Genomic DNA, 26,243 nt, shown 5'->3' on the forward strand with positions numbered 1-26,243 from the left:
GTTTATACTGGCTCCAAGGTATTGGCTGCAGGGTTGACTTAGCAGTACTGATCTGAACACTACCTCATGAAGAAGATTCAAGATTCTCTGCATGTCCTGCACCATTTTTAGTTTGGATGATGCCTTGTTAGAGACAACTTAAGATACCTCTGCAATGGAGAACTGCTTTTTAAAAATACCCGATGGCTGATGCGAGGCCACAAGTGAAGGCTCTGTCATACAAAAAAGCTTTGAATCGCAGAAACTGTCTGCCCTACTCCAGTTGGGAAGCGAAAGTAGGCATGGGTTATGTCAATGGCACACATCCAGTCCCCTTTGCATAGATAAGGCAAGATCTGATGAAGAGTCAAATATTTGGTTGCCTTCTTGATATCCAGAGTTGGGTGAAACTGTTGTTTATGGATTTTGATTTGGATTAAGATATAGTCGGTAGATGTTTTTGTTCCAATTGTACTGAGGAACTTTCTTGAAATGCTTTTTGCAATCTTTAAATTATTTTTTTTACGTGTGAGTCTTAGACTTTTCGCAAGGGGACACTCTGCACTTTACAAGAAGTGAAATTTAGCTGTAGATTTGTTTTATTCTACTTCCAACTGAGAGTGTGAGCCTTAGACCATTCTTTTCCAGACTTCCTTTCTTGCCCACTGCTCGGCATTAGGAAGGTTGTTTCGTAGTAGGGCGTTGATCTACATATATTCCCACAGGCCATCTTGAGGACTATTGGGGTTTCAATAAGGTGTGCTCTCATGTTTTCAGAGTAAATGTTGGAAGACAACCCTTTATATAAGAGAGCAGGATGCGGGCCCACATATCAGGTACACCTGCAGTGCACAGAAAACATGCCAAAGGCAAACCCCTCTGTGGACTCCCACACGCAAACTCAGGTTACAGTCGTGGGTCATCTGTGTAGATCCTGCACAGTTTTCCCATAGAATGTAACTTGAAATAAAAAAATAGGAAAAACTGGGTAGCAATAAACAGCCATTTATGACAATGTTTTGATCTGTAACTTCTAACAAAAGCAATACACCGGTTTGTTAGTTGGAGTCTTTTGGTTGTGGAGATATATAGGCTCTCCAAATACACTTGGTACCAAGAGCCAAAAACTGAGCTGCACCTTACAATGGTCTTTCATTTTATACAGAGTATGCAGCAATTCATATGGTAAAATATACAATGAAAAATGTGTATGAAGGAAACCTATGTATTTCTGAAATGAACATGTGAAGCCGAGTTGTGGAGCTTTGGTTATTTATCCATCTATGAAAGTGTGTGTGCCCATACTAGCATGTGATTCAGAGGGAATTTTGCAAAATGCCTTCTAACTTACACACTGGCTTTTATTCGGAAGGCATAAATGCACAGAAATCCTATTGGTAATAACAATTGTTCCACTATTCTATAGTGCCACACGTCTCCCCAATAAAGAAGATGTCTCACTTTTGTGGGTGGGCCTAGAGCCCGAGCCAGCAGAGGGTTCATCACACAATATGGAGACATCAACATTTTCAAAAAAATTACCTAATTTGACAATGGGGGTAGCTGCGGTATTTGGGCCAGGGATTGGGTCCACCTAGAGAAACCTACTAATCTCACACATTTCTAAATAAGGAACCAAGAGATCAGGGAGTACAGGGTTGTACGCCTTGCATGGATCCCATGACGTTTTCTTGCTGCAATGCTTTGTAAATCTCAAACTTGCCTAAAATCACACATTTACTTGCATTTTTATAGCGTCATCTTCCAGAAACAGCAAGAATCCACAAAATGTTTATCACTCAGCCTTCCCACACTTTTCCCAACAACAATCCTACCTCACTTGTGTGGCTGGATCTAGTGCCCCGCAAACAGAATGGATCAAACCAGATTAAAGGGAGACCTCAAAGAGGACTTCCATTGACCTTGGTTTGATGCATTTGTGTTGTGGGGTGATTGGGTTCAAAGACATTGTGGGATCCATGCAAGGTAAACACCCTGGAGACCCCTGGATGCTTAGTTTTCAAAATGACTGATTTTAGTTGGTTTCCATGAGTGGCAGAATACAGGCCCGAATAGTGCAATCATTCATCATGTCAAGTAGGAGGAGATTTGGTTTTACTCCTGCTCTGCTGGTCCGCTTGTCAAAACTACTCAGAATCATAATTTCCTCTTGCTTGTCACAGGAATGGGGCTCTGCTCCCCAGGTGGGCAGAAAGACTGCTGGGGTTTTAGGGCTAGAGGACAGGCCCAACACCAGGGTGATCCACCCACAAACCATATTTTTTTCTACCATAAAACATATCACTGGTGTCTAGTGTGCTTTCTACACCGCCAAGCCCAGATTAGGGAAAGAAGGGTTTTACACCTATCCAACCCCACAGAAGACAGTACTAGTATCTGAGCCCATAGCGGGGGGAAGCAAAGGGCCCATGCCCAGTGGGACTGCCATCCCCACTTCAACAAATAGTCTTCTTTTTTAAGTTAAAAAAAAAATGGTGTCTATTGTACCTTCTTTCACCCCTAGGGGCAGACTGGGGGCGAACACATGAATCTACCCCCGGGAGGATAGAAATACTACTGGGGCATACAAACAGGGGGTTACCACCCCCCCCCCCCCCAAAAAAAACAGGAACCCAACAAGCCTGTTGTCTAGTGGGCTTTCTGCCCCTCCCCGGGGTGGGGGGGGGGAGATTTTGGCAAGGGACAGCACCTGCCCTGGTTGAGGGAGGGCTGGCTCCCCCCTCACAAAAATTGTTGACTCTATGAAAAACCCTGGTGTTTAGTGGGCAGATAAGAGGTGAAAACTTAATTCACCCCCTGAGGGGGGAAACAGAAAGACTGATGGGAACCCTGGTGTGGGGGGAGCACAGGCACATGCCCAGGGAGGCGCTCCACCCAAGAGCAAATAAATAAATAAACCGTAATGAGAACCCTAGTGTGTAGGGGGCTTTTTGTCCTCCAGTGGCGGGAGATTCTGAATGAATAACCACATCTGCTCCCCAGCAAGGCAGAAGGCTTATGGTCCCCCATCGGTTCATTTCACTTTCACTTTGTGTGGGCATGATGTCAGTGTGCAATGCGTGCCGACTGTCATTTCCTTCTTTTAAAAAAAAACAAAAAAACATCCCAACTCAAAAGCTCAAAAAACCCAAACTTCTCTTGCAAGGATACTTAAAGCCCTCTGCAGCATCAGTCAATAATGGACAGATGAACTGGTGAGGGAGTGCTGGTATCAGCCCACTCAAAAGGTTAAACAACATTTGTAAGTTTTCAGTCGTAGGGAAATTCTGCCCTCCTGTTGACAAGGTCCAGATTACTCTATGTTCAGCAACAGAGAACTTTACCATTTATTTCAAGTATTTGGAGAAGTTAACATTATTAGTAGGCCATCAGTGGCCGTATTACAGAATACAACACATTCTTCTTATTTGTGCCATGCGCACCTTTCAGAAGGTGTGCCCAGGGCTACAAGGAGAGTGTGATGTATTATAGTGAAATCGCTGCCACCTAGTGCAGCTATGAACTCTTGCTGCCCTCGGGTAGCGCATTTAAGAGAAATACAGAGTAGCTGCTTAAGCTGCTCTATTTTTCTCTGTGCAGGTGGCACCCCACCTGCACATTTAAGGGGGATTAGAGATCTCCTTACAGGTGGGTGCAGTAAGTGACTGCACCCACCTGCAAAGAAATGTCTGAAGCGTTCATGGGACCCCTTTTCTCCTCCCCACAGAGGGCTGCCTTTAGAAGGCGCACTGTAAGTATGCCAACTTTTTATGGTGCACTTTCAGTACGCCTTCTAAAGGCATGTTTGCCTTTGCGCCCATATCAATAATATGGCACGGGTGCAGTCAAAGGTATTCCCTCATTTGCATGGGGCCACGTCTCCATGCAAATGAGGATACGCCCTCTGATGATAGTACTGCCGCTATATGTGGGCCTGCGCTATCAGTATTACAGAATGAGCACCACAAGCATCTGTGGCCCCTTCTGTAATACAAAAGTACCCGGGGCATGCAAAGCAGGCGCCAAGTGCCCAGACACATGCAAAGCCATGCAAACACCTGTTACACTCCTGGGGCACTTTATATAATACGGCCTTTGGTTGTGAAGGGAGACAAAGTAGTAGTTTTAGGTGACTTTAATATACATCAGATTACAGTTAGACCTGACATCCTTGGCGTGGTTTCCCCTGACTTTCTGCCTTCAGATCTCCTGTTTTGCTGACCTCGTTTTTGCTGGCTTTAGGACTCTGGGCACCTTAGCACTGTTAATCGGTACTAAAGTGCATGTGCTCTATGCTTAAAACATGGTAACATTGGCTTATTCAGAATTGGCATATTTAATTTACTTATAAGTCCCTAGAAAGTGTACAAACTGTGCCCAGGGCCTGTAAATGAAATGCTGCTACTGGGCCTGCAGCACTGATTGTGCTACCCACTTAAGTAGCAGTTCAAACATGTCTCTGGCCTGACACTGCAGAGGCTGCGTGAGTAGTTTTAAACTGCCATGTCGACCTGGCAGGTTAACCCTCCTGCCAGGCCCAAGCCTTCCTTTTTAATATAAATGTCACACCCCTCAGGTAGAGCCTGGAAAGCCCGAGGGCCAGGTGCAGTTTATTAAAAAAGTAGGGCATGTACTTTTAAGTTTTACATGCCTTAGTAGTGAAAAACCCCTAAGTTTGGTTATAACATTGGGATGACCTTATTACATTTTGTAAGTGTAATTTCCGATTGGGAAGAGATGGAGCTCAACGTTTGCTGTCTCTGGAATCACGAGTTAAAATCACAACTCATGGTGAAGTCTGATTTTATATTGTAATTCTGAAAATGCCACTTTTAGAAAGTTGGCATTTTCTAACTTTAGCCATTTGGTGCCTTCTGCCCGTCTCTAAATACATGTCTGCAGTGAGTGACAGCTGGGTTTATGCATTCTCTCTAGACAGCCAGGAGCTTAGATGTGACTGATGGATCATACACATCCTGATTGGTAATCCTGGGCAGGATGGGAGGGAGGAGCTGATATTAACACTTGAATAGGCTGTGTCCTGTCCCCACACAAAGGGCTGCATTCCCCCCACATCCACTGTAATGAGTCTGTAGCCAGGGCGGGAAGGGCAAGGACCCTGTGCACTTACTTCAAAGGTATCTCTTTGAAGTCTCCCCCATTTCTAAGGAACAACTGCGTTTAAGTACTGGACCTCAGACACCACCAACTCAGTGCACTTTTGGACTTGTGGATACTCTATCAGGAAAAAGGGCTGCTGTGCTGAGAGGACTGCATCTCTGCTGGATTGTTACTCTTCTGGACTCCTGCTCTGTTGTGCTGACCTGCTGCCCTCCTTGTCTGGGGGTGGGAAGGACTGGACCTGCATCCCTCCAACCCAGAACCAGAGTGACTCTAAGGGCCTGCAGGCTTGTCTCCTGTTTTCTGAAGTCTTGTGGACACAAAATACTGCCAACTCACCTGCTACAACACCTGGACTTTGCCAACTTGCTGCAGATATGCAGATTGCAACCAGCGTATTTCCCTGGTTGTGTTGATCGGTACCGGCACATCGGCCCTCATTGTGTGGATCAGAATTGACAAATCGAGTCTCCAGTACAGAACGACCTTGGCGCATCGCCTTCGGAACCGCAACATCTCGGAACAGACACATCACTGTTGTTGCGTGGAGAAAGTCGACACATCTTCACTACTGCATGGAAAGGATTGATGCATCACGTCCACTGCGGGTATGACATTGATGCATCGATTCAGTCTGCTCACGCATCTTCAACATTGACGGTACTTTTGTTCAACAGGCCTCATGGGGTCCCTGCAGCCGGCCCACGCTCCATTATGATTGGCCTGAACCCTTGATTTTGTCCTGTATGGCGCAACCAGATATGTCCAGTCGGCGCTTTTTGCTTCAAAGAGCTATTCTGCAGTTTAATCTTTAAAAATTCATAACTCAAGTTCTACTTACTGGATTTTAGTTGTTTTGGTCAGAAGTTATTAGATTAAGTTCTGTTTTTCTAACCAGCTGTGGTATTGTTTTGTATGGCGCTTTCACTGTTTTGCTGTTTGAAGTTTTGCACAAATACTTAACACACTGCCTCTTAAGTTAAGCCTGACTGCTCTGTGCCACGCTACCAGAGGGTGAGCACAGGTTAATTTAAGGTGTGTTTGTGACTTACCCTGACTAGATTTGTGGTTCCTGCTTGCTCATGGTGCATACCTCTGTCAACCAGAAACCCAATTTCTAACAGTAATCATGAAAAATGAACCAAAAACCGATGGATGAAGAGGGCAATTTAGAGATTTTACAGGAAGTACTGCACCCACATATACAGAGTGGCACACTGTTGATTAGATTTTAGGTACAGTTAAAGAAATGTCAACCAAAGATATGGACTGATCACTAGCTTATCTTTTTAGTGAGGGTGGAACAGCCATTAATGAAGCATAGTACAGATAGTAGAGAAATATATATGGGAGTAATAAACAAGATGGATACTACTAAGGTGTGTGAGCTGTTTAATAATCTGTGGGCACCAGGTGTCTTCATTAAGTATGGGTTAGGTATATGGATCTTTTTGAAGCTATGTGTCCGATACTTTTGATAAAATTGACTCGTAGCCATCCAAAAATAAGTAATTTAAGATTCACTAAAGTGAGGAAATGTGTGCTTTCGGCTAGAGCTGTTAACTTTGGGATTGTGCGACCAGGTTTTAATCTCAGCCTCAACTCAAACTCCATTCACTCTGGGCAAATCAATTAATCTCCCCATGCTGAAGAAAAAACGCATACATATTAGATTGATTACAGTCACCTAAACTATTGTTTTGGAAATTGAAACAGTAATTTATTATTCATGAATGATATTAGACAACAAAGTATTATTTTGTTAACTTTTTGTTGATCAATAGTTTTAAAAAGAAACCATTTCTAAATGTTCTTACCAAAAACATTTTGAAAACTCAGGGCAAAGGAATTTTGAAAAGCCAGTTAACCTGCCTTAAAACTGACTAATGGTATTAACTGCATAATTATTTTGTTGCAATCCTAAACACAACACTGTGCAAATTGGTGAGTAGTCTTTTTATTGGCAGTAGCCGATAGTCATTGGTACTAAAGGATACAACAAGTCTTTTAGTGTTTTTTTAGGTAAAAATAGTAGAATGAATATAGCTGTTTTACACTAATGAATTTCAACTTGATAAACAATTATTGCTCTATTCTGATTAGTGAATCTTTACTGAATTAATTGCAAATATATTTTAAATTGCTGTTGTAAAATCAGATGATCTTTCAGTTTCTAATTTAAAATAAAGTTTGTTGGGACGGAAACATCCTCTGCATAGAAATGGACGTGCACCCCTGCTCTGAGTGCCCTACTGTATTGCTGTCTTCATCCCGCATGCTGAATTTTATTGCTCCTGGCAGAAACGGATCATGAGTGTGCGCCATGACATTGGCCTGCCTTGCGGATTCTGGTCTTGTTAGACCAGGAGGGGTGACCCAAGCACTAGCCTCATACTGGTGGAAGGCTACTGCCTTCAGGAAGGGTTAACCAGGACAAGTGTGCTGGAGGCAGCATATCATGCAGTGAAATCAGTAGGAGTGAACAGGTCCTTTTTAACCTTTGTCACTGGAGTGAGGCCTACAGCTAAATCATTTTTAGGTTGAGCGTGCCAGTGCTTTGACCTGTTGTAATTATTGTGGGCCTTTTAACTACACCCATCTCACGCCCAATGCTTTCATTCATTCCTGGGCTTGCCTTTAAAAAAAATCACTTGATGTAATTGGTAAATGCTTTACGTTTGCCACGCCTTGCAGACTGCCCCTGTTATATGGATTATTGTATGATTGACAATATACTTCAGCGTGGGTGAACTATTTTTTCTTTTGTATCTCCCTTTCGTGATGCATGGCAGCCATGGTGCTCACAGCGTGAACAGGCACAACAGTGTGAACTCAATCGGTCATATCGGAGCGCTGGTCACATTGTTCACAGTTACCTAATCAAATAATTTCTTGTGGCTCTCCACTCAAAATACTTGAAATTGGTAAATGCTTCACGTAAAACAGGAATCCTCAAAGGGAAAGGGGCTCTCCCGGCACAGCGGGTGAGCCGATACTACAATATTCACTGCACTGGGAAACTCGCCCCATAATGCTTTGCTGGGCATTACTTTTACAAAATATTTTTGCTCATAACTCAGCCTCTGGTGGTCCTAGGGCAATGGGACTGCCTACAAAATGTTCAGCACAACATACTCTTTCTGTCTACATAATTTCTGGGTCCCCGCGCTAGGTTAGTGGGGAGCTCAAAATAATAACCCCTCCCACCATTCAGTATCTTTCTTTTTCTTTTTAGGCACTCTCAAGGCTTTGTTTTACAGCTGGGAATAGCTTGTGTTTTATGGGCATTGTTTAGAATATAATTACTATATGTCTGCTATCCCTGAAAATGTGTTATGCACTATGGCCTCTAGGGGCTAAGTATATGATTAGACTGCATTATTTAATGCCATTTTCTTTTTGTGTGGTTAAGCCCTCTAGGGGCTAACTATATAGTCACATTACCATATTTCTTACAAATGCTGTTTTCATTGTGGTATCCTCTAGGGGCTTTTCTAAGCATTACAGTCATATCAACATACTAAAATATAAACCACTATATCATCATGATATGCTGAAGCATACTGTTTATGTGGTCATAAAACCCTGTCCAAAAGGTGCTGGAAGGTTACTGGGGCACCATGTAGCCCAAGGGGTAGGACTTTGAAATGATAAAGACCTGAAGCGGTTGAGAATGGGGTATTCTCTTTTGCATTTCCAGACAAGGGTTTATGCCAATAGCTCCTTGTGAGGTCCAAAATGGCAATGAAGGCTGCTTTCTCATATCGTTCTATTTGTGGCATTACTTTTACAAAACATTTTACCTGTGGTGGACCTGGGACAATGGGACTCCCTTCCAAACATTGACCACAATGAGCTCTTTCTGGCTACATCAACTCTGGGTCCCACACTATGTTAGTGAAGACTTCAAAATTATAACCCTACCACCCAGTCATTACCTTTTTAAGATCTCTCATGGCTGGAAATGTTGTTTTACAGCTGGGAGAAGTTATGGTTTGTGGGTCTTGTTTGTAATATCACTGCAATACCCTGCTATCCTTGAAAATGGTCAATGCACTATGCCTTTTAAGGGCTAAATATATGGTCTCACTGCAATACTTTCTCCCATTCTTTTTTCATGTGGTTATGCTCTCCAAGGGCTGACTGTATGGTTACGTGACCATGTTTCTTCCAAATGCAATTTATATTGTGGTGTCCTCTCAGGGTTGTACTGAGCATTGCACTCAACCAACTATAATATCCACGCTACCTAATGGTTTGCAGGGCATTACTTTACAAAACATTTGTGCTCGTAACTCAGCTTGTTGTGGTCCTGGACAATGGGACCACCTTCAAAATGTTTTTTCTGTCTACATCATCTCTAGGTCCCCACACTAGGTCAGTAGGGACCCCAAAATAATAACCCCTCCCACCATTCAGTGTCTTTTAGACTTTTTCATGGGTACAACTTTTGTTTTATAGCTGGGCGAATTTTTGTTTTAAAGGCCTAGTTTTAATATCATTGCAGACGGCCTGGAAACCCTAAAAATGCCCTCTAGGGGCTAAGTATATGGTTACACTACATTATTTTCTCCTGTCTTTTTCATGGGGTTATGTCCTCTAGGGGCTAACAATATGGTTACATGAGCATGTTGCTTACAAATTACATTTCTGTTATGGTGTCCCCTAGGGGCTGTTTTGAGCATTACAGTAAAATGCCAAAAGTGTATTTCAGATAAAGGTTTATATGATAATTGTGTATGTTTAATAATCTCTCCTTATTACAATTATGACCATGATTCAGGCAACTTAACATCTTTATTACACCACACTGTTAGAACGCTCTTGATATGTTTGTGTGATCCTTCTAGTTTATTTCTACTCTGTGGCCCTCTTATGTCTTTTTGGGGGAATTGAGTTAGCCTGCCAGCAACTCTGATGGTAGGGTGTGAAAGTGGTATTCTATTGGAATTAGCATGGCAGGTTTAAATTAGGATGCAAAATGGCAACATTTTCATTGTTTTGCTACAGACAGAGGAAGATAAATGGAAGTGTTTTAGTTATATGCATGGCCACTTAAATTATATGGCAGAAAAATACTTAATTATGAGGCAGGGTTGACTAATTTATGTGGCAAGAAAAATCCAGTTATTAATTTACAATGCCAAAACTCTAACTCAAGCAAATGCAAGAACTATTGCATTGCAAATGTGTGTTAAAGTTCAGCTGCTGTGTGCTGAACTCACCCCTTGGCCTACATCGGTTTGGTATGTAGTGGTATGCAGCGAATGAGTGTTGTATCTGCACTGTGTGTGTGTGCATCGGAAGGGTGCAGTACAAGGACCATACATATGCTGGGTGTATGTGTGCGCCTGTGAATGGTACAATACACAAAGGATGTAGTGTTGTACAGTGTGTGCATGGTGGATGACTATGCTGGTGCATGTGTACCAAGGTGGGGTACAAGACACAAGGGACACAGTGGCAGGCAGTGCACACAGCTAAATATATGTGCTGGATGTATGTGTGCATACGAGTGTCAAAATAAACGAATGATCCAGTGCTACACAGTACTTACATGGTAAATGTATGTGCTAGGTATAGGTGTGCCTATGAGTGGTACAGTACATGGAGGATACAGTGTTATGCAGTGAGTGTATGGTGTATACATACACTGTGTGTAAGAGTGCCTGCAAATGGTACACTGCATGGAGGACCCTGGGTTCCATTTTGGGAGACCCAGGCCAGAATGGTGAAAGCACGAACAAGTAGAATAATCCACTCAGACAGATTTGTGTATTATTGCATTCCTGTAAGCTGGGTGGGACATACACTGGGGAGAGTCAGGCTTTAAAGGATGCTTCTTGATTCAGTGAGAGGTCACAAGGAAGGGGCCTGGGCATATCCCAGGGAGGAGATGGGGCTGATAAGAGAGTTATAAAGGTTAGGGCTGGGGGCCCTAGGCTAACCTTTTTATGCACATATCACTGTTGCTGACATCCAGGGGTGAAATCTAGTCATTCACATGGCCCGTGTTTCTACCAGCTTTGGAGATATTTTTGCTGTAACAGACTGCAGTTTAAGAGGAAGAGACAGTAGAGGAGTAGACACTTCAAAAGAAGCAGAACCCCCAACATAAAACCTCAAAGACTTAAAAAAATAAAACTACATGACATTTGGTGTGTGGAAATGACAATATATAAAGAGGAGTTTGAGACCCCAAATCTGTCATCTGCCACAGGCACTGGAGAAGTGAGGATGCTGAGGAAGCACCTGCATACCATCACCCAGGAGAGCCACCCAAGACAGGATCCTCACTACCACCAGAAGAAGAACTGGACACGTACCCCACTGGAGTAACAGCAGACATCCTTTGGTGGCTTCAGCAGTACAAATGCAAGTGAGACTCCACACCAGCTGAGTGCAGCTACCCAGGCTGCATGCATCAGATTCACCTTAACTTAGCTGCAGCCACTGCAAGTCCCTGCAGATGGGGTGCACTCAAGAACTTCAGATGCTTCATGATTGCCGATGTGGGTGAGACTGCTTCTGAGCCAGTCGGTGCTGGGGGAACTTGCTGCTAATAGCTGTTTCTGGAATGCTGTTGACTTTAACTTAGAGTCATAGTGGACTCCTGCGACTCGGTCTGCTGGTGGGGCATTGTTAGAAATGGGGTTTCTAATTGGCTAGGGTCTGCACCTCAGCCAGGCAGAACCCACCACTCTAGTCAGGGTGATTAAGTTACACACCAAAGATAACCCGCGCTCACCCCCTGGTAGCTTGGCACAGAGCAGTCAGGCTTATCCCCAGAGGTCATGTGTAAAATGTCTGTGCAACACACTCATGCCACTGACACAATAAATAAACCACAAAAGTGACTCCACACAGGATCCATTTGAATGTAAAACATAGGCCAATATGACATGAATCATAAATACTGTGCATCCCTTGTAACTACTCAGATGAAACTCGTCCTGGACAATGTAAGGTAAAACAACATTTATCAGGAAATACTTAGGCAGGTAATACAACAGTAAATGCTTTGCCAAGTAGGCATTTGTCAAACATCACACTGAGTGCAATAAGAGAATGGCTTCTATGTTGAACACGTCATGAAAACACCATTGCAGCATACTATGCAAGCGCATTATATAATACTCGTTATCCTGAAGTGCAAGGTATACAATGACATATTGTAACATTGAGGGCATATAATGTAGCATGTAATGAATAAAACACCTGACTCATCAATACTGTGCACCATAAGCACATCAGTAACCATGGTGAATACTTCGGTCACAAAATGCAGATCAGGTTGTGAAGGAAGCACAGGAATCACCAACTCTCACCATAAACACATAAGGCCACAGTACATCTGCCCTCCTTTTCTATGTTATACAGTAAATAACCCAAAAGATAGGGCACAGGAACACCTGTGCACCTAAAAAGGTTATTACAGTAATTTCTGAGTTCCTAAGTAGAGCAAATTCCCAGGGGGGCCTCAGTCGAGGACTCACCCCATACAGCCACCAACACGGCAGACAAGTGCCCCAAAGGTATGTGGTAACCCATGGGAAAGAGGCACAAAAGTAAAACACCACAGCCTGTGAACGTGCTGTGCAATCACAGGGTCCAACAGTACCTGACTTCCAAGGCACCAGGTCAAAAAAATGAAAGGCACTGTGGCAGCCTCCCCCTCCGAGGGGTAAAGGGGTCCCAGTGTTGTTCCGCAAGTTGGCTGGGACAAGGAGCGCAGCCAGTCTCCCGTCTTGCGTTCGGAGGGGGGGGGGGGGGTTAAGCCTACTACCGCTTCCACGTGGGAGACCTCCAGGCTCCCTTGCTGTGTGCCATTCTCCCATGCACTAGTGTAACAAGCACCCTCGTCACCCTGGTAGCGGGTGGCCAGAAGTGACCCTCCTGGGAGCCGCTGCAGGGATGTCCACTTCTGTGGCGATTTCCAACAGCCTGGGCAGTGTAACTCCGGTTCAGGCACACGCTGCTCCAAATGGAATGCAAAAAACTGGGCACCGCTGCTCCAGTACCAGATAAAGCACTCACCATGCACTGGAAGCAGGGTCAAACAGTGGTTGTTGGTCAGACTGGCAAGGTCCACAGCTGTTTTCCAAGCAGTCCAAAAAAGGAGTCCCCTTGACTCATGAAAACCCCTCACAGGGATAGGGGAAAGGGAGGCAAGTCAACAAGCCCTAGAGAGCACTGAGGGGCACCAAAGGCAGGAACACAGGCACCAGGCCAGAATATAAGGCAGCAAGGGCAAAGTGGCAGTCCCTTGTGCAGCCCAGCAAGTAACAGGCAGCAGACCAGTCCAACAAGGCAAGCAGTCCAGAAGGTGGTTCCTCCTGGCAGCACAGCAGTCCCTGGTAATGTGCAGCATGTAGAGCCCACACTACTTCTCACAGATCACAAATTATCACTTAGTCATATATAGGGGAATTCCTAATTCTAACCTATTAGAGGAGCAGCACTCGCAGTAGTGAGAAACAAAATAGGCTGTTTGTCACTACTAGGACATGTAAAACATAGAATTATGTGTCCTACCTGTTACATACACAGCACCCTGCCCGTAGGGCTATCTAGAGCCTACCTCAGGGGTGACTTAGGTGTAGTAAAAAAGGAGTTTAGGCCTTGGACTCAACATCATCTCTTGCTCACCAAAGACCCCTTTTACACCAAACTTAACTTCTGCAACAGCATGACTGACGTAGCCAACTAGATGAGAGAAATGTGCTTCAAACTGAACTCCAACAGAACCGAGGTACTGATCTTTCAAAAGGACACATCCGCTTGGAACGACAGTTGGTGGCCGGAAGAACTTGGACCCACACCGATTAACCACGCTCGCAACCTTGGCAGCATAGTCTAGGACAACCAGTTGACCATGAAACAACAAATCAACGCTGTTGCCTCCTCCCTGTTTCTGCATGCTCCGCAAGATCTTCGGATGGATCCCACTAAATACCAGAAAGATCATCACACAAACCCTCGTCGCCAGCTGCCTGGACTACGGCAACTCACTTTACACCGGCATCTGCCACCCAGCTCCTCAGAAGACTCTGGACATTACAGAACGTGACAGTCAGACTCATCCTTGACTTCCCCAAGTGTACCCACATCACTCCTCACCTCAGGAAACCCCAGTGGCTTCCTGTCCAGAAAAAGATGCCAGTTCAAGAGACTCAAACCTACCTACAAAACCCTCCACAAACTGGGACAGTCCTACATCAACCACCGGCTGAACTTCCATCTCCTCTCGAGACACCTGCACTCTTCCTCACTCACCCTCGCACAAGCCTCCATCGCACCCGCAGTTGGAGCCGAGCTTTCTCCTTCATTGCCGCCAAAGCCTGGAATAACCGCACCCTCCTTGGCAGTTTTCAGAAAGTAACTCAAGACCTGGCTTTTCGACACAGCACTCTCAGCACCCAGATACTTCTTGGGGTGATAGTGTTGCGCTTTACAAATGACTGATTGATTGACTGGCATTAGTTTGAATTACTAAGTCAAGGTGGCAGTAATCTATCCATGCAGGCACTGCAGTGGCAGGCTTGAGACAAGTTTGAAAGGCTACTTCTGTGGGTGGCATAATTAGTGCTGTAGGCCCAATAGTAGCATTTAATTTACAGGCCCTGGGGATATGAGATACCACTTAACAGAGGGCCTACAGGAAAATGAAATAAGCCAAACAGGTGTGAGTCAATAATACCAAGTTTTAGGGGAGAGAGCACATGCACTTTAGCACTCATTAGTAGTGTTAAAGTGCCTAGAGTTGTAAAACCAACAAAAAGAGGGTCAGGAAAATAGGAGGAAGAAGACAAAACGTTTAGGGATAACCCTGCAAAAAGGGCCAGGTTCAACAGGCATACTCTGGATGTCACCAACAGTGAATGGGGGAATCCACAATCGATAACACGAGGGGAGAGTAGGGCAGGGAATCACCCAAAAACACTAGTGGTCCGACCTCAGGGGGAATTATGGGATTGGTTATGAATGTCATATTTTTCCTTTGTGTTGGTTAGCTGTAGAAATAAAATTCTTCCCTTTCCATAAAGGTACTTGGCTGGACAATGATTTACGGGTGCCGCTGTGTGCCTTTTCAGTTGTGAGCCTGTGTTCACTATCTTATATTCATACCTCCCAACATCCACACCCCACTCTGCTTATGCCTTTCCCCCCCACGCACACACACAGGGAGTCTTGGACTGCTAGGAACACGCTGTCATGATAGTTGAGTGCAGAAAGGGGTACTTGGCCCAGTTACTAAGAATCCAAGTAAGGGACATCAGGAGTACCTGGCCTAAATCCCCCCACCCCCCGTCTGGTTGGGCGCAGTAACCCCCTGTTTGCCCCATGGCCTTCTGAAAGGGGTTCTAACAGAGTTCAAGTGATCTGTGAAATATGTTATTTTTTCTTTTCAAGCTTGAGGATCTGATTTGCCTGGAGACCTCTATTTTGTCCTGATGATGGGCCTAAAAAAAAGAAATTACGAGGGAATTGAAGCGTCAACTTTCCTGAGGACTTACCTATTTGAAAATCTGTAACGTTGGATTGCAGGATTAAATGTCCAGAAGGACATGCTCTGTTGTATATGTGGAGTACTATACTGTATATTTTTTGTAATTCTTGTAATGTAATATGTCTATTGCTATCTCTTAATATTGGGGCTTCTGTTATCCATGCTATGAGGACAACACGAAGAGCTATACAATAAATATTTAAATGTTTTTTGTAAAATATTGAACTCTTCTAGATTTTTTTTTCTCTAAACAATGTTTATTGAGTATTGAGTTCCCCTTTTGGAGCAACAGTGTTACTTATTTTTAAATAGTATTGAGATGTCTTAAGAGGAAGGAATAACCTCCATGTTAAGCTTTTTAGCTGATCCACTCTGTTGGTAAACTAACCAAAACCAATTACTTTTTTCCCCCTTTTTTAATTTTTGGATGCTCTTTAAAAGGGTTATGTTTAATGTTTTGGCCTGCCAGACTTTGGAGTTGTGGAGGAAGCATGCTGTAAGGAAAGTTCAGTTTTGTTCTCATCTGATTGTAAAGCTTTGTAAAGCAGTGAATGTTTAGATCAATCTCTGAAGTAGAAATCAGAAGCAGTTCCTCAGCCTAGGGGTGTGCGGGTTATGGAGAAAGAGACAGCATCTTGATACTCTTCCACAGTCTAACGCTCCACATTGAGACAAGCATTTAACACCAAAGGTTTGACTGTAACCTTCTGGGCCATATTGAGGAGCTTTTGGTATCAAGTAGCACCAGGAGGTTAGTTTGGACCAATCAGATACTCTTAACTAGCAGAGGGTACAGCAGAATCCTTTGTTATTCACTGAATTAAGTGTCTTGAGTTTGAGTGCCTCCACATTGAGCAGAATCAGCAGTTAAAACTGGTGTTGGTCTGGAGACCTAGGGGGGCTGGAGCAGACTTGGTCACACCAGGGGTAGATGACATGGAATCACGCTCCCGCTACTCGGTGAAAGAGGGATCCCTTGAAGTACTTTTGCATGTCTCCTCTCGAGTATTTTGCATGCGGAAAGAAAAAAGAGAAATTCTACTGGGGTGGATAAATTATGATTTTTCTTATCAGACCAGATCTTTCTATCGCAAATACAAAACATCTGGAATATGGGTGTTGGCATCCTTAAATCCTTTGAAAAATGCACCATTTCCTCACCGAAGAGATGTTTGAACATATCATTACAACATTTATTCTTTCACACATTTACACTACGATAATGGCGACTACATGGTCCTCCCCAACGAACCTTTTGGGAACCTGCAGCAAATGCAAAACAAGGCAGTCAGAGTTGTAATAAGACATACTCCCAAAAATGCCATTCCATTCTGTGATAAGACAGAAAAAAATTACCCCAGATTATTCTATTACTATGTTTATTTAGCTACATATAGTGCCAAACGTCATTTCTGTATTGTAATTTGATTTATGATGGGTATTTTCATTCAGAAAAGTCATCTTTTAGAAGTTATATTATGTTGTTAAACAGAAAGCCATTTTTTCAATCAGGTACTTTAGTATTAGCTATTCTTGCATCATTTCGTTCTTCATTTTCGTATTGGTCAAGTGGTGCTCAGTATAATCCATCTGCCTGCAGGTCATGTACTATACCTGCGGAGTGTTTATTGCTGGCAAGTGTTTTGCTTTTTCTGTATTTATTTTTTAGATATCTGTGTACAACTGACAGAGTCTTAATTTAACACTGGGCATTACATTTGTAGCCGCCTTACTGACTGAAGGCCTTCAAGATGATGTTCAGAAAGGCTCCATCTTTATTTGTTCTCTGACATTTGCAATCTTTCAACAAATAATTTGCAAGGATGAATGTATAAGACTATAAATCAGCATACGCAGTGACTGATTGACAAAGGTGTGCAGTCATTCTGCACAAGTCCTTGTTGGTCTCTATTTTGTCAACTGTGCATTTTAATGCAAGTTGTGCGCTTTTCCATTTAGAATTACTTCATTGCTTCAGTGTTTTGTGTAAAATCAAGCCTCTTGAATGCAGTTATTGTTTGTTGATGAATGCTCGAAAGACAGCACTATGAATTGTACTTAGCATAGAGGCAATGTTTGTTCTGGCTGTCACAAATAGTAACTTGATGGTTTTTCAAGTAGGTGGGAATGAATGCTGATTGTACAAGCCTACTGGTGTGAGTGTAAGGTACAATAATGTGAAATCAAATTGTAATATAAATGTATATAAATCAAGCTGAGTACTTATCCTTGATACCTTTCCATTGCCTCCTAGCCTCTTGAGAGTCACACAATATAATACCTAAGTAAACCTCATGTGTTCCAAAATTCACCTAGTTATGATTATTACCATGCCAATTCTTGGAGGAGTTCATTTTCCCTCATATTGTAATGCGCAGCCACTAAAACCAGCAAGGTCTGTGGCGTTGAGAGAGAAACAGCTTTGAACAGTTGTCCTTCAAGAAATCTGTTTAACTCTCAGTCGCTGTTTGGGGTGCAGTTCAGACTCTCTTGTGCATGAGAAATAAAAACTGAAGAGATGTACAGGCACAAAATACTCAGAATCAATGAAGTACTCTTACTCACTAACTGAATGAATCGTTTGAGCAACTATTCATTAAAAGCAATAAATAAAACGGTGACTTCATGGTTAACTTTTCCCTTTCCTAAATTTAATATTGTGTCTTTGATGCAATTTGCTTATACAAATAGTAACGTTCAAATCATTGTCCGTATTCATTTCGTTTATTTTTTTGGTACCCAATTTGAATATTCAGAACCATTGAAAAATCAATAGATAATTTAAAATGTAGACCTTTGAGTTATTTGAAACAAAAAGGGAAAATCGCCACACTGCCAGCTTGATTTAAAGTTTTCTACAAATACTGTCTTACCTGTATTCGCAAGTGCACACAACTGACTTAAGAAGTGTGTTGCATCTTCTGCAGTGACGGGGATTCAGAAAGACAAACATTTCCACTACATTAAAACTTTTTCAATAAGTTAGGATGCCACTTACCATTTTGCTCCTCCAACTCATTTCCAATGTCGTGGCCCATTTGCTTCTGTCTGCCCAGGATCGCAGAGAGAGCATCCAAACCTGCATCTTGTTCTGCAATGGAATTATGAACACACCAGGGAATCCGTCAATACCTGTGTCACTTTATAAAGCAAACCTTTTAATCTTAAGAAACTTTCCAATTAAAGGAAGGATGCATAGGATTTGGATCACCCACAAAAATGTTGATGACTCCTAGGTCCAGCCACCTTCTCATCTGATGCACTGACAGAAGTGTAAGCAGGGCTCTATTTCATCAAGTAAATAAATATATACTATAAATACCTACCCTAGAATTTCTTTGAGATGTAAATTAAAATAAAAGTCTCATCAAAGTCTCTATGGTAGCTAGCACGCCTTCATACTTTATTTTTTAACTGGGTGAGTTGAACATCTCTGCGAAGAACAAAAGCTGGTCTTCAAACTAAGAATTGCTGGATAGTTCAAATTAGAACCAAAGATTACAACCACTAATTTATAAAGCTTCATGCTAAATTCTCTGTGTGGAAAAAGTAATTGCCCACAATATTCTTATCCTGACGTAGCACATCCCTGGCGTGCTACTGCAGGTGCAGAAGCTTGGTAGGCAGTATATTAAGATTCCCAAGTTGATTTGTTATGACTGCCCTTAGACAGCTCACTTCTAAATAGAAGAATTGATAACATGTACTTTATTTAAAGTGGTGGCATTATATATATCTAACAGAAACAGAATAGTAAAAGGCTCCAACTCTGACCATTGAGAAAGTACAGGTTATTCAGACAGAAATCCCTACCTCCAGAGTAACAACATATGACAACACCAATACCTGTCAACCTCTTGACTCTTCAATGAGAGTGATGTTTGATGTTGAAGAGGGTGATACCATTACAGCGAATGGAGAATTAACAGTTTTTGAAGGGTTTGAAAACAGAGTGACCCCCACTGAATTCTTTAGATGCATTTTTTTGGTCAGGAAGGTGAAAAAATACATTAAGTATGACTGTGTTGACAGGTATGGGACTAAGGGTGGTGAAGGGGACAAACAGCAATACATGAGTGCTACAAAACATTTAAATAAATAAAGAACACCTTATTCACATTTGGTAACGCTCTTTCTGGTAGAAACTCCATATACCTGCAGACCCCTCACCTTGTGAATATTCCCCAGACATCAGACTGGATCAGGAAACTGAAAACTAGTACTCCTGCATGCTAGTAGGTGGTGTTGTGCGACTCCCCACCAATACTGTTCTGCTCAGGAAGTAACAAGCAGGCCACATATAGCCGCCACCCAGGCATGCTTATGTCCCTTGCTTTCCAAGGCTTTTCTGAACCCTCAGACACAGAGCCCAGCAGCAAATTGGCTTGACTAGTGTGCAGCTCTCTCGGTTGGGACCTTTTAAGATGGGAATAATAGTTCAATCCACAGAACAGGAAGTCTGGAGGGTCCTTGCAGAATCTGCGGTCAGATCAAGTATCCACCAAAAAAGTGTGTTACGAAACTTAAGTAACTTGTTCTTCTGATGGATGCTATTTTATTGGCAGGATCATCAAAGTACTATAAAGAAAAAGTTTACAAGTATATATGTTTGCAAGTATATAAATCCAACTTATCAGTACAAATGGAACTATTCATACAATTAGCTCATATTTACATTACCAGGACTGGCTAGGTTCCTTTAACTAACTTTTATAAAGTGAATATCCTTTCATACATGAACATATTTTTTTATCAGGGTTATTCAAGTTGTGTTCTTATCAAGGTGGTATATATCGAGAACTACCGGGGCCATCGCAAGAGTTCTGGCTTGACAATGCTCTCATAATCGCATGCAATATGCAACCGCGCTACTAATATAGCTAAAAAGACAAATAAATTGCGTTTGTGTTTAGTAAGCCCCATCATATTGGATAGTCACCTGAAGCAATTGGGTTTTTAGCTAACACATTGTCCCAGAAATATTTAAAACAAGGTATGTTGCAAACCTATGGATCTTATCTGCTATTTACATCTGGGACAACTCATAGCTTTACTGCCCCTGTAGCTTTGTAGGTGTGGTGGGTGTGATACAGAAGTCAAACAGATTCAGATAGTGCTGTATGTGATCTTTACATATAGTGAACATCTCCAGACTCATATTTATTGAACCCAAGATCTTTTCTCAAGTAATTTTCCTTTGAATGTATTTGCCCATAGAGTTAACTGACCCAGAGTTTTTTACATGCAATTTAGCATAGTAGCCCACCAGTCTGTGTTGGACATGTTCCAGCAAGGTGGAACATATTTTGGGATGACAATCAGAAAACTAATTCTTACTTTTGCTATTTAGTATGGCACTTATGTGTAGATTCTGATGGATAATTATAACCACCAAGTCCTCACCTTTTGAATATATAATAAAGGACTACCTCTCCGGTGCTGGGTATGTGGAATGGCTTAAACCAAAACGTCATGCAGGAGTAAATAGGCAAAATGCTTATCCCCATGGACCTGACTGTCGAGGCAACAGTTTTCATGCATGTGTGCATTGATGCCGATGTAGCAGCCAGTCATATAGCCAGGCACTGTGCATGCTAGCGTAGTAGTAGCAACCTTGGTTCAATTGGAATAAGCCCTCAATCCTTCACATGGCTGCTTCTCAGCTACTACGTAGAAGATTAGCACTAGAGATGCTTTTCTGCACTGTCTTGCCCTTCTTTGCTCCAAAGAAGCCCAAAAAAGTTGATTGTCCACCTGATGTTCTTTGATATATTCAATGTAGAAACAGGGCTCTCTTGAGGTCAAAAAGATGTCGTTTCTTCTCCTCTTTCAAGCAGTGAGGAGGGGTAAAGAATGTTGGAAGAGTGATAGCCTGCCTGACATGGAGAGAGACCTTCTCCTGGAATGCAGCTTGAGTTCCGAACTACAGCTTGTCTAGGAAGATCTTAATATAAGGGGGCCCAACTGAGAGAGCTTGCAGCTCACTCACATGACAAGCTGACATGATCGCAACCTGGAAAACTGTTTTTATGGTAAAGGGACATAGTGGACACTGTGCATTGGCTCAAATGAGACACACATTACAAAAGTGAGAATCAAATTGAACTCACACTGCAGCATCGCAAAATGCTTCGGTGGCAAGTGCTGTAAACCTTTAAGATTTCTCATCACAACAGGTGATTTAAACAAAGGCTGATTCAGCAACCTCAAAAAAGTTAAGAGCTGACATATAGGGGGTCATTCTGACCCCGGCGGTCATGGATCGCCGGGGCCAGGGTTGGCGGGAGCACCGCCAACAGGCTGGCGGTGCCCCGCAGGGCATTCTGACCGCAGCGGTTTGGCCGCGGTCAGATGCGGAAAACCGGCGGTCTCCCGCCGGTTTTCCGCTGCCCAAATGACACCCCATACCGCCATCCTGTTCCTGGCGGTTCGCCCGCCAGGAACAGGATGGCGGTATGGGGTGTCGTGGGACCCCTGGGGGCCCCTGCAGTGCCCATGCCGATGGCATGGGCACTGCAGGGGCCTCCGTAAGAGGGCCCCACTTTGTATTTCAGTGTCTGCTTTGCAGACACTGAAATACGCGACGGGTGCCACTGCACCCGTCGCACCTTCCCACTCCGCCGGCTCAATTCTGAGCCGGCGTCCTCGTGGGAAGGGTGTTTTGCACTGGGCTGGCGGGCGGCCTTTTGGCGGTCGCCCGCAAGCCCAGTGCAAAACCCAAAATACCCTCAGCGGTCTTTCGACCGCGGAGCGGTATTTTGGAGGGGGGAACTCTGGCGGGCGGCCTCCGCCGCCCGCCAGGGTGAGAATCACCCCCATAGTCTTTAGCAGTGTCTAATGTTAGACCTGGCTGGGTCAATGATAAAACAAATAACACTTCAGACAGGTTGGCCTGTACTGGGTCAATCTGATGGTTGCACCAAGACACAAACCTGTTCACGCAAACATAAATTTTGTAGACGAACACCTGGCTGCAAGACTCACATCAATGGGAAGATCAAATGAGACTACCTGTTGTCACTAAGGGCCAGATGTACGAAAGGATTTTACCCATTCTGTGTCTATAGGAAAAAGCTTTTGTACATATGGCCCTAATTCTCCACCCATGGAGGGGCAGAGGCCCTGAAGCAGGACCCTGTCCTGTTGCTTCAATAGTAGATCGTACCAAAGTGGCAGCTTGACTGAAGGACAGATGTTCACACCCAGGAGTAATGGGGGCCACACCCTCCTGGCCCAATCCAGAGCCAACTGGATGACATGAGCCTTGTCAGTCTATCATCTTTAGAATCCCAAGCCAAGAGGCACAGAGGCAAAAAGCACCACTCTAGCTGGAATGTGTCTCAGAGAGAAAGCTCTTTTTGGGAACTAACTTGCAAAACACTACAATGTGCGTTTTCTGGGTGTGGCAAAAAGATCGATCCAGGGTTCTCCCCACTGCTGGAAAACATCCATCTCCATCTTTGGTTTTAACTGACATTCATGATCTGTTAGGCGTTGAGGACTGTGTTCGTCCATCCTGGTGTTTAGGGATGCCGCCAGATTATCTACCATCAGCTTCTGCCAGAGGCACAGAGCATACTGACACATGACCCAAGGCCCCCACTTCACCCTGCTTGTTGCAGTACGACATTGGTAGTTGTGTTGTCTGTGAGTATCTATACTAGACTCCCTCTGATGGGTGGTAAGAAGGCCTTCAATGCTTAACAGGTCCCCTGTAACTCCAATACACTGATGTGAAGGCGGGTTTCAACTGGAGACCAGAATCATCTAATTTCAAAATGTTCCAGATGGCCTTTACAGCCCAGTAGTGATGCATCTGACACCATAGTCAGCTCTGGCTAGGGTAAGGAGAAGGGTCTGCTGCTGGTCCAATCAAAGTTTAGCAACCACCACTGCAGGAATGTTGCCATCTCCTTCTAAACCTGGATGTAATCAGATAGGTTCCCCTGGTGCTGTGCCAAAGGGACTTGAGATTCCACTGCACAGCCCACCATATGGTGTGCCGGACAAGTAGCTGGAGGCCAAAAATCCCAGCAGCCTCAAAGGAGACTAGCACGAATGTCCTGGAGTCTTCACTCTGCAGGGGTTGGAAGGAGGTGGGGTTGGATGACTGGGGGTGGGGGCAAAATGTGACAATACTAAACGGTATCCGGGATAGCTGTGATGAACAGGAGAGTCTCTGAAGGATTCAGGTGTGACTTTGGAAACAGTGACTGTGAACCCAAACGATGTTAGGAGGTTCTCAAGCTTGTCCACGCCTGCCTGGGGTGAGACCGCCTTCAACAGCCAGTTCCTGAGGTATAGGAAGACTATTACACCCAACCTCTAAAAATGTCCTGCAGCCATCACCATTCATTTTCGTGAGCACCCGAGGGGCACTGAGAAAATGAAAGGGGAGAATTGCAAACTGGAAATGCTCCTTGCCTTCTGTGAACCGCAGGTTATACCTGCGGGCCTGCAGGACAGGAATATAGACATAATTCTCTTGTAGGTCCCGTACTACCAACCAGTCTCCAAGGTAGACAAGACCTGGGCCAGTGTGAGCATCTTGAAAGTGTTCTTTTACAGGAAGGCGTTGAGAAGGCAGAGATACAAAACAGGATCCATCGTTCTTCGGCCCAAGGAAGTAGCAGAAGTAACACCCAGGTTCTACTTCTCAGGACGGACCCTCTCTATGGCTTCTTTGGCCAAAATGGCCAGCACTTGTTGCTCCAAAATAGAAAGGTGTTTATCCATCAGCTGTGATGCAGGTGGTAGCAAGTAAGGCAGTGCAGAAAGGAATGGGTGTTTCCCCACTTGATAGGCTGGAGGACCCAAGTGTCTGAAGTTATGTCTTGTCATCCTTGAGGGAAATGTCTGAACCTGTCTCTTACAGGATAGATGTGTGTCTAAAAGGGCAGCCTAACTGGGTTTTGTGGTAGCAGTTTGCAGAGAGAGGGACTGAGCTGCATATTATCCCTTATACCCAGAATGTTGTCTCTGGCAGCTGAGGCCTAGGAAAAGAAATGGCTGAACAGACTGCTGTGCTGGCAGTGGCGTTATTAAAAACTCGTAGCACAGCCATAAAAGTGGAGAAAACACTGAAGAAATAGTCTAGTAGGGGCAAACAGCCCCAGAGAACGCGCTGTGGCACAATTCTCCTTAAAGTGTTCCAGGGCACAGTCTGCTTTTTCACCAAAAAGGTGAGAGCCATCAAATGGCATGTCCATCAAAGTTGCCTGGACATCCCTGAAGGAGCCCGTAGATCTCATGTAGCAATGCCACCGAAACATCAAACTTATATTATTGTGCAACCAAAGTAGGAAGTTGTATCAAGGCCAGACTGTGTAACAAATGTTGCTGCCTCCCGGCTATCCTGTATGGTTTGGGATAAAGACGTTTGTAGGTCCTTTGGAACTGCTGGCAGGATTTGATGAGCTGCATCCCATAGGGTATGACTGCAGCAGCCAAGAAGGCAGCTTGCATTAACTGAGCGCAAAGCAAGGTGAGCCAAAATGAATTTGCAGTTGCTAAAGGTCTCCATGTTTGCAGACTCACAATCAGGTGGCGCTGTAGGAAATGCATTAGAATCGACTCTGCTGGTGGACATCTGCCCACCAGACTCTTAAGTACGGTTTTGAGTCAAAAAAGTCTGGATCAGCTGGTGTCACAGCCACCTATCTATTAACAGGAGGACCAGAACATGGCTTTGCCCAAGTGCATAAGAGGGCATCCATTAAGGCCTCATTAAATGGTAGCAGACGTTCAGAAGGTGTCTGGCCAGACCTAAGAACCTTTGCCAAGACATTATTTTTTAACTTCATTGTAAGGAGCTACATGTCTGCAGCCCACTTTATAACTGTCACAAAAGAGGCACTCTTCTCAGTGGCAGGATCAGTGGGAGAGACAAGTCCAGTGTCTGGGGAAGTGTTCAGACCATTGACATACTATAATTCAGCATACCAACTGTCCTCTCCATACTGAGGGACGAATTAGTTACCTTCATAGTTATTTATCATTATTGCCACAATATGATCCAAAGAGCTAATGCAAGGTACGAGCTAAGGGCAAGGTGTCAGAGTCTGATGGATTGGTTATAGGCTTAACCCTCATAGGATCAGTGAAAGGCATCAGTCAAGAAGAAGGTAACTCTGAGTCAGGGACCACTATAAGTATCAGCACCTCATCTGGGGACGGTGGGGTCAACAATGGCATTGATGAGAAAAGAACCAGGAAAGGGAGTCAATCAATCAATCATAGCATTTATAAAGCGCGCTATGTACCCGTCAGGGTTTCGAGGCGCTGAGGAGGGGGGGGGGGGGGGGGGGGGAGCGCTGCTGATTTAGCGGTCGAAGAGCCAGGTCTTGAGGAGCCTTCTGAATGCGAGGAGGTCCTGGGTCTGGCGAAGAGATGTGGGGAGAGAGTTCCAGGTCTTGGCGGCGAGGAAGGAGAAGGATCTGCCGCCGGATGTCTTGCGCTGGATTCGGGGTACGATGGCGAGGGCGAGGTTGGCGGATCGGAGTTGACGTGTTGGAGTGTAGAAGTTAAGTCTGGTGTTGAGGTAGGAGGGTCCGGTGTTGTGAAGTGCCTTGTGAGCGTGGGTCAGGAGTTTAAAGGTGATCCTCTTGTCTACCGGGAGCCAGTGGAGTTCCTT

At 44.1% G+C, this 26,243-nt stretch overlaps 1 protein-coding gene across 1 annotated transcript in view; it reads right to left on the minus strand.

Annotated features, from left to right (window-relative positions):
- STX8 (syntaxin 8) overlaps positions 1–26,243 on the minus strand; it is an 812,050-nt gene that overhangs the window by 500,710 nt on the left and 285,097 nt on the right. Inside the window, exon 6 of the mRNA XM_069200320.1 lies at positions 18,609–18,701. Within this exon, the coding sequence (XP_069056421.1) occupies positions 18,609–18,701 (93 nt within the window). The remainder of the gene's footprint in view (positions 1–18,608; positions 18,702–26,243) is intronic.

This window comes from Pleurodeles waltl, chromosome 7 (assembly GCF_031143425.1).
Source record: "Pleurodeles waltl isolate 20211129_DDA chromosome 7, aPleWal1.hap1.20221129, whole genome shotgun sequence".
Classification (NCBI taxonomy): Eukaryota; Metazoa; Chordata; class Amphibia; order Caudata; family Salamandridae; genus Pleurodeles; species Pleurodeles waltl.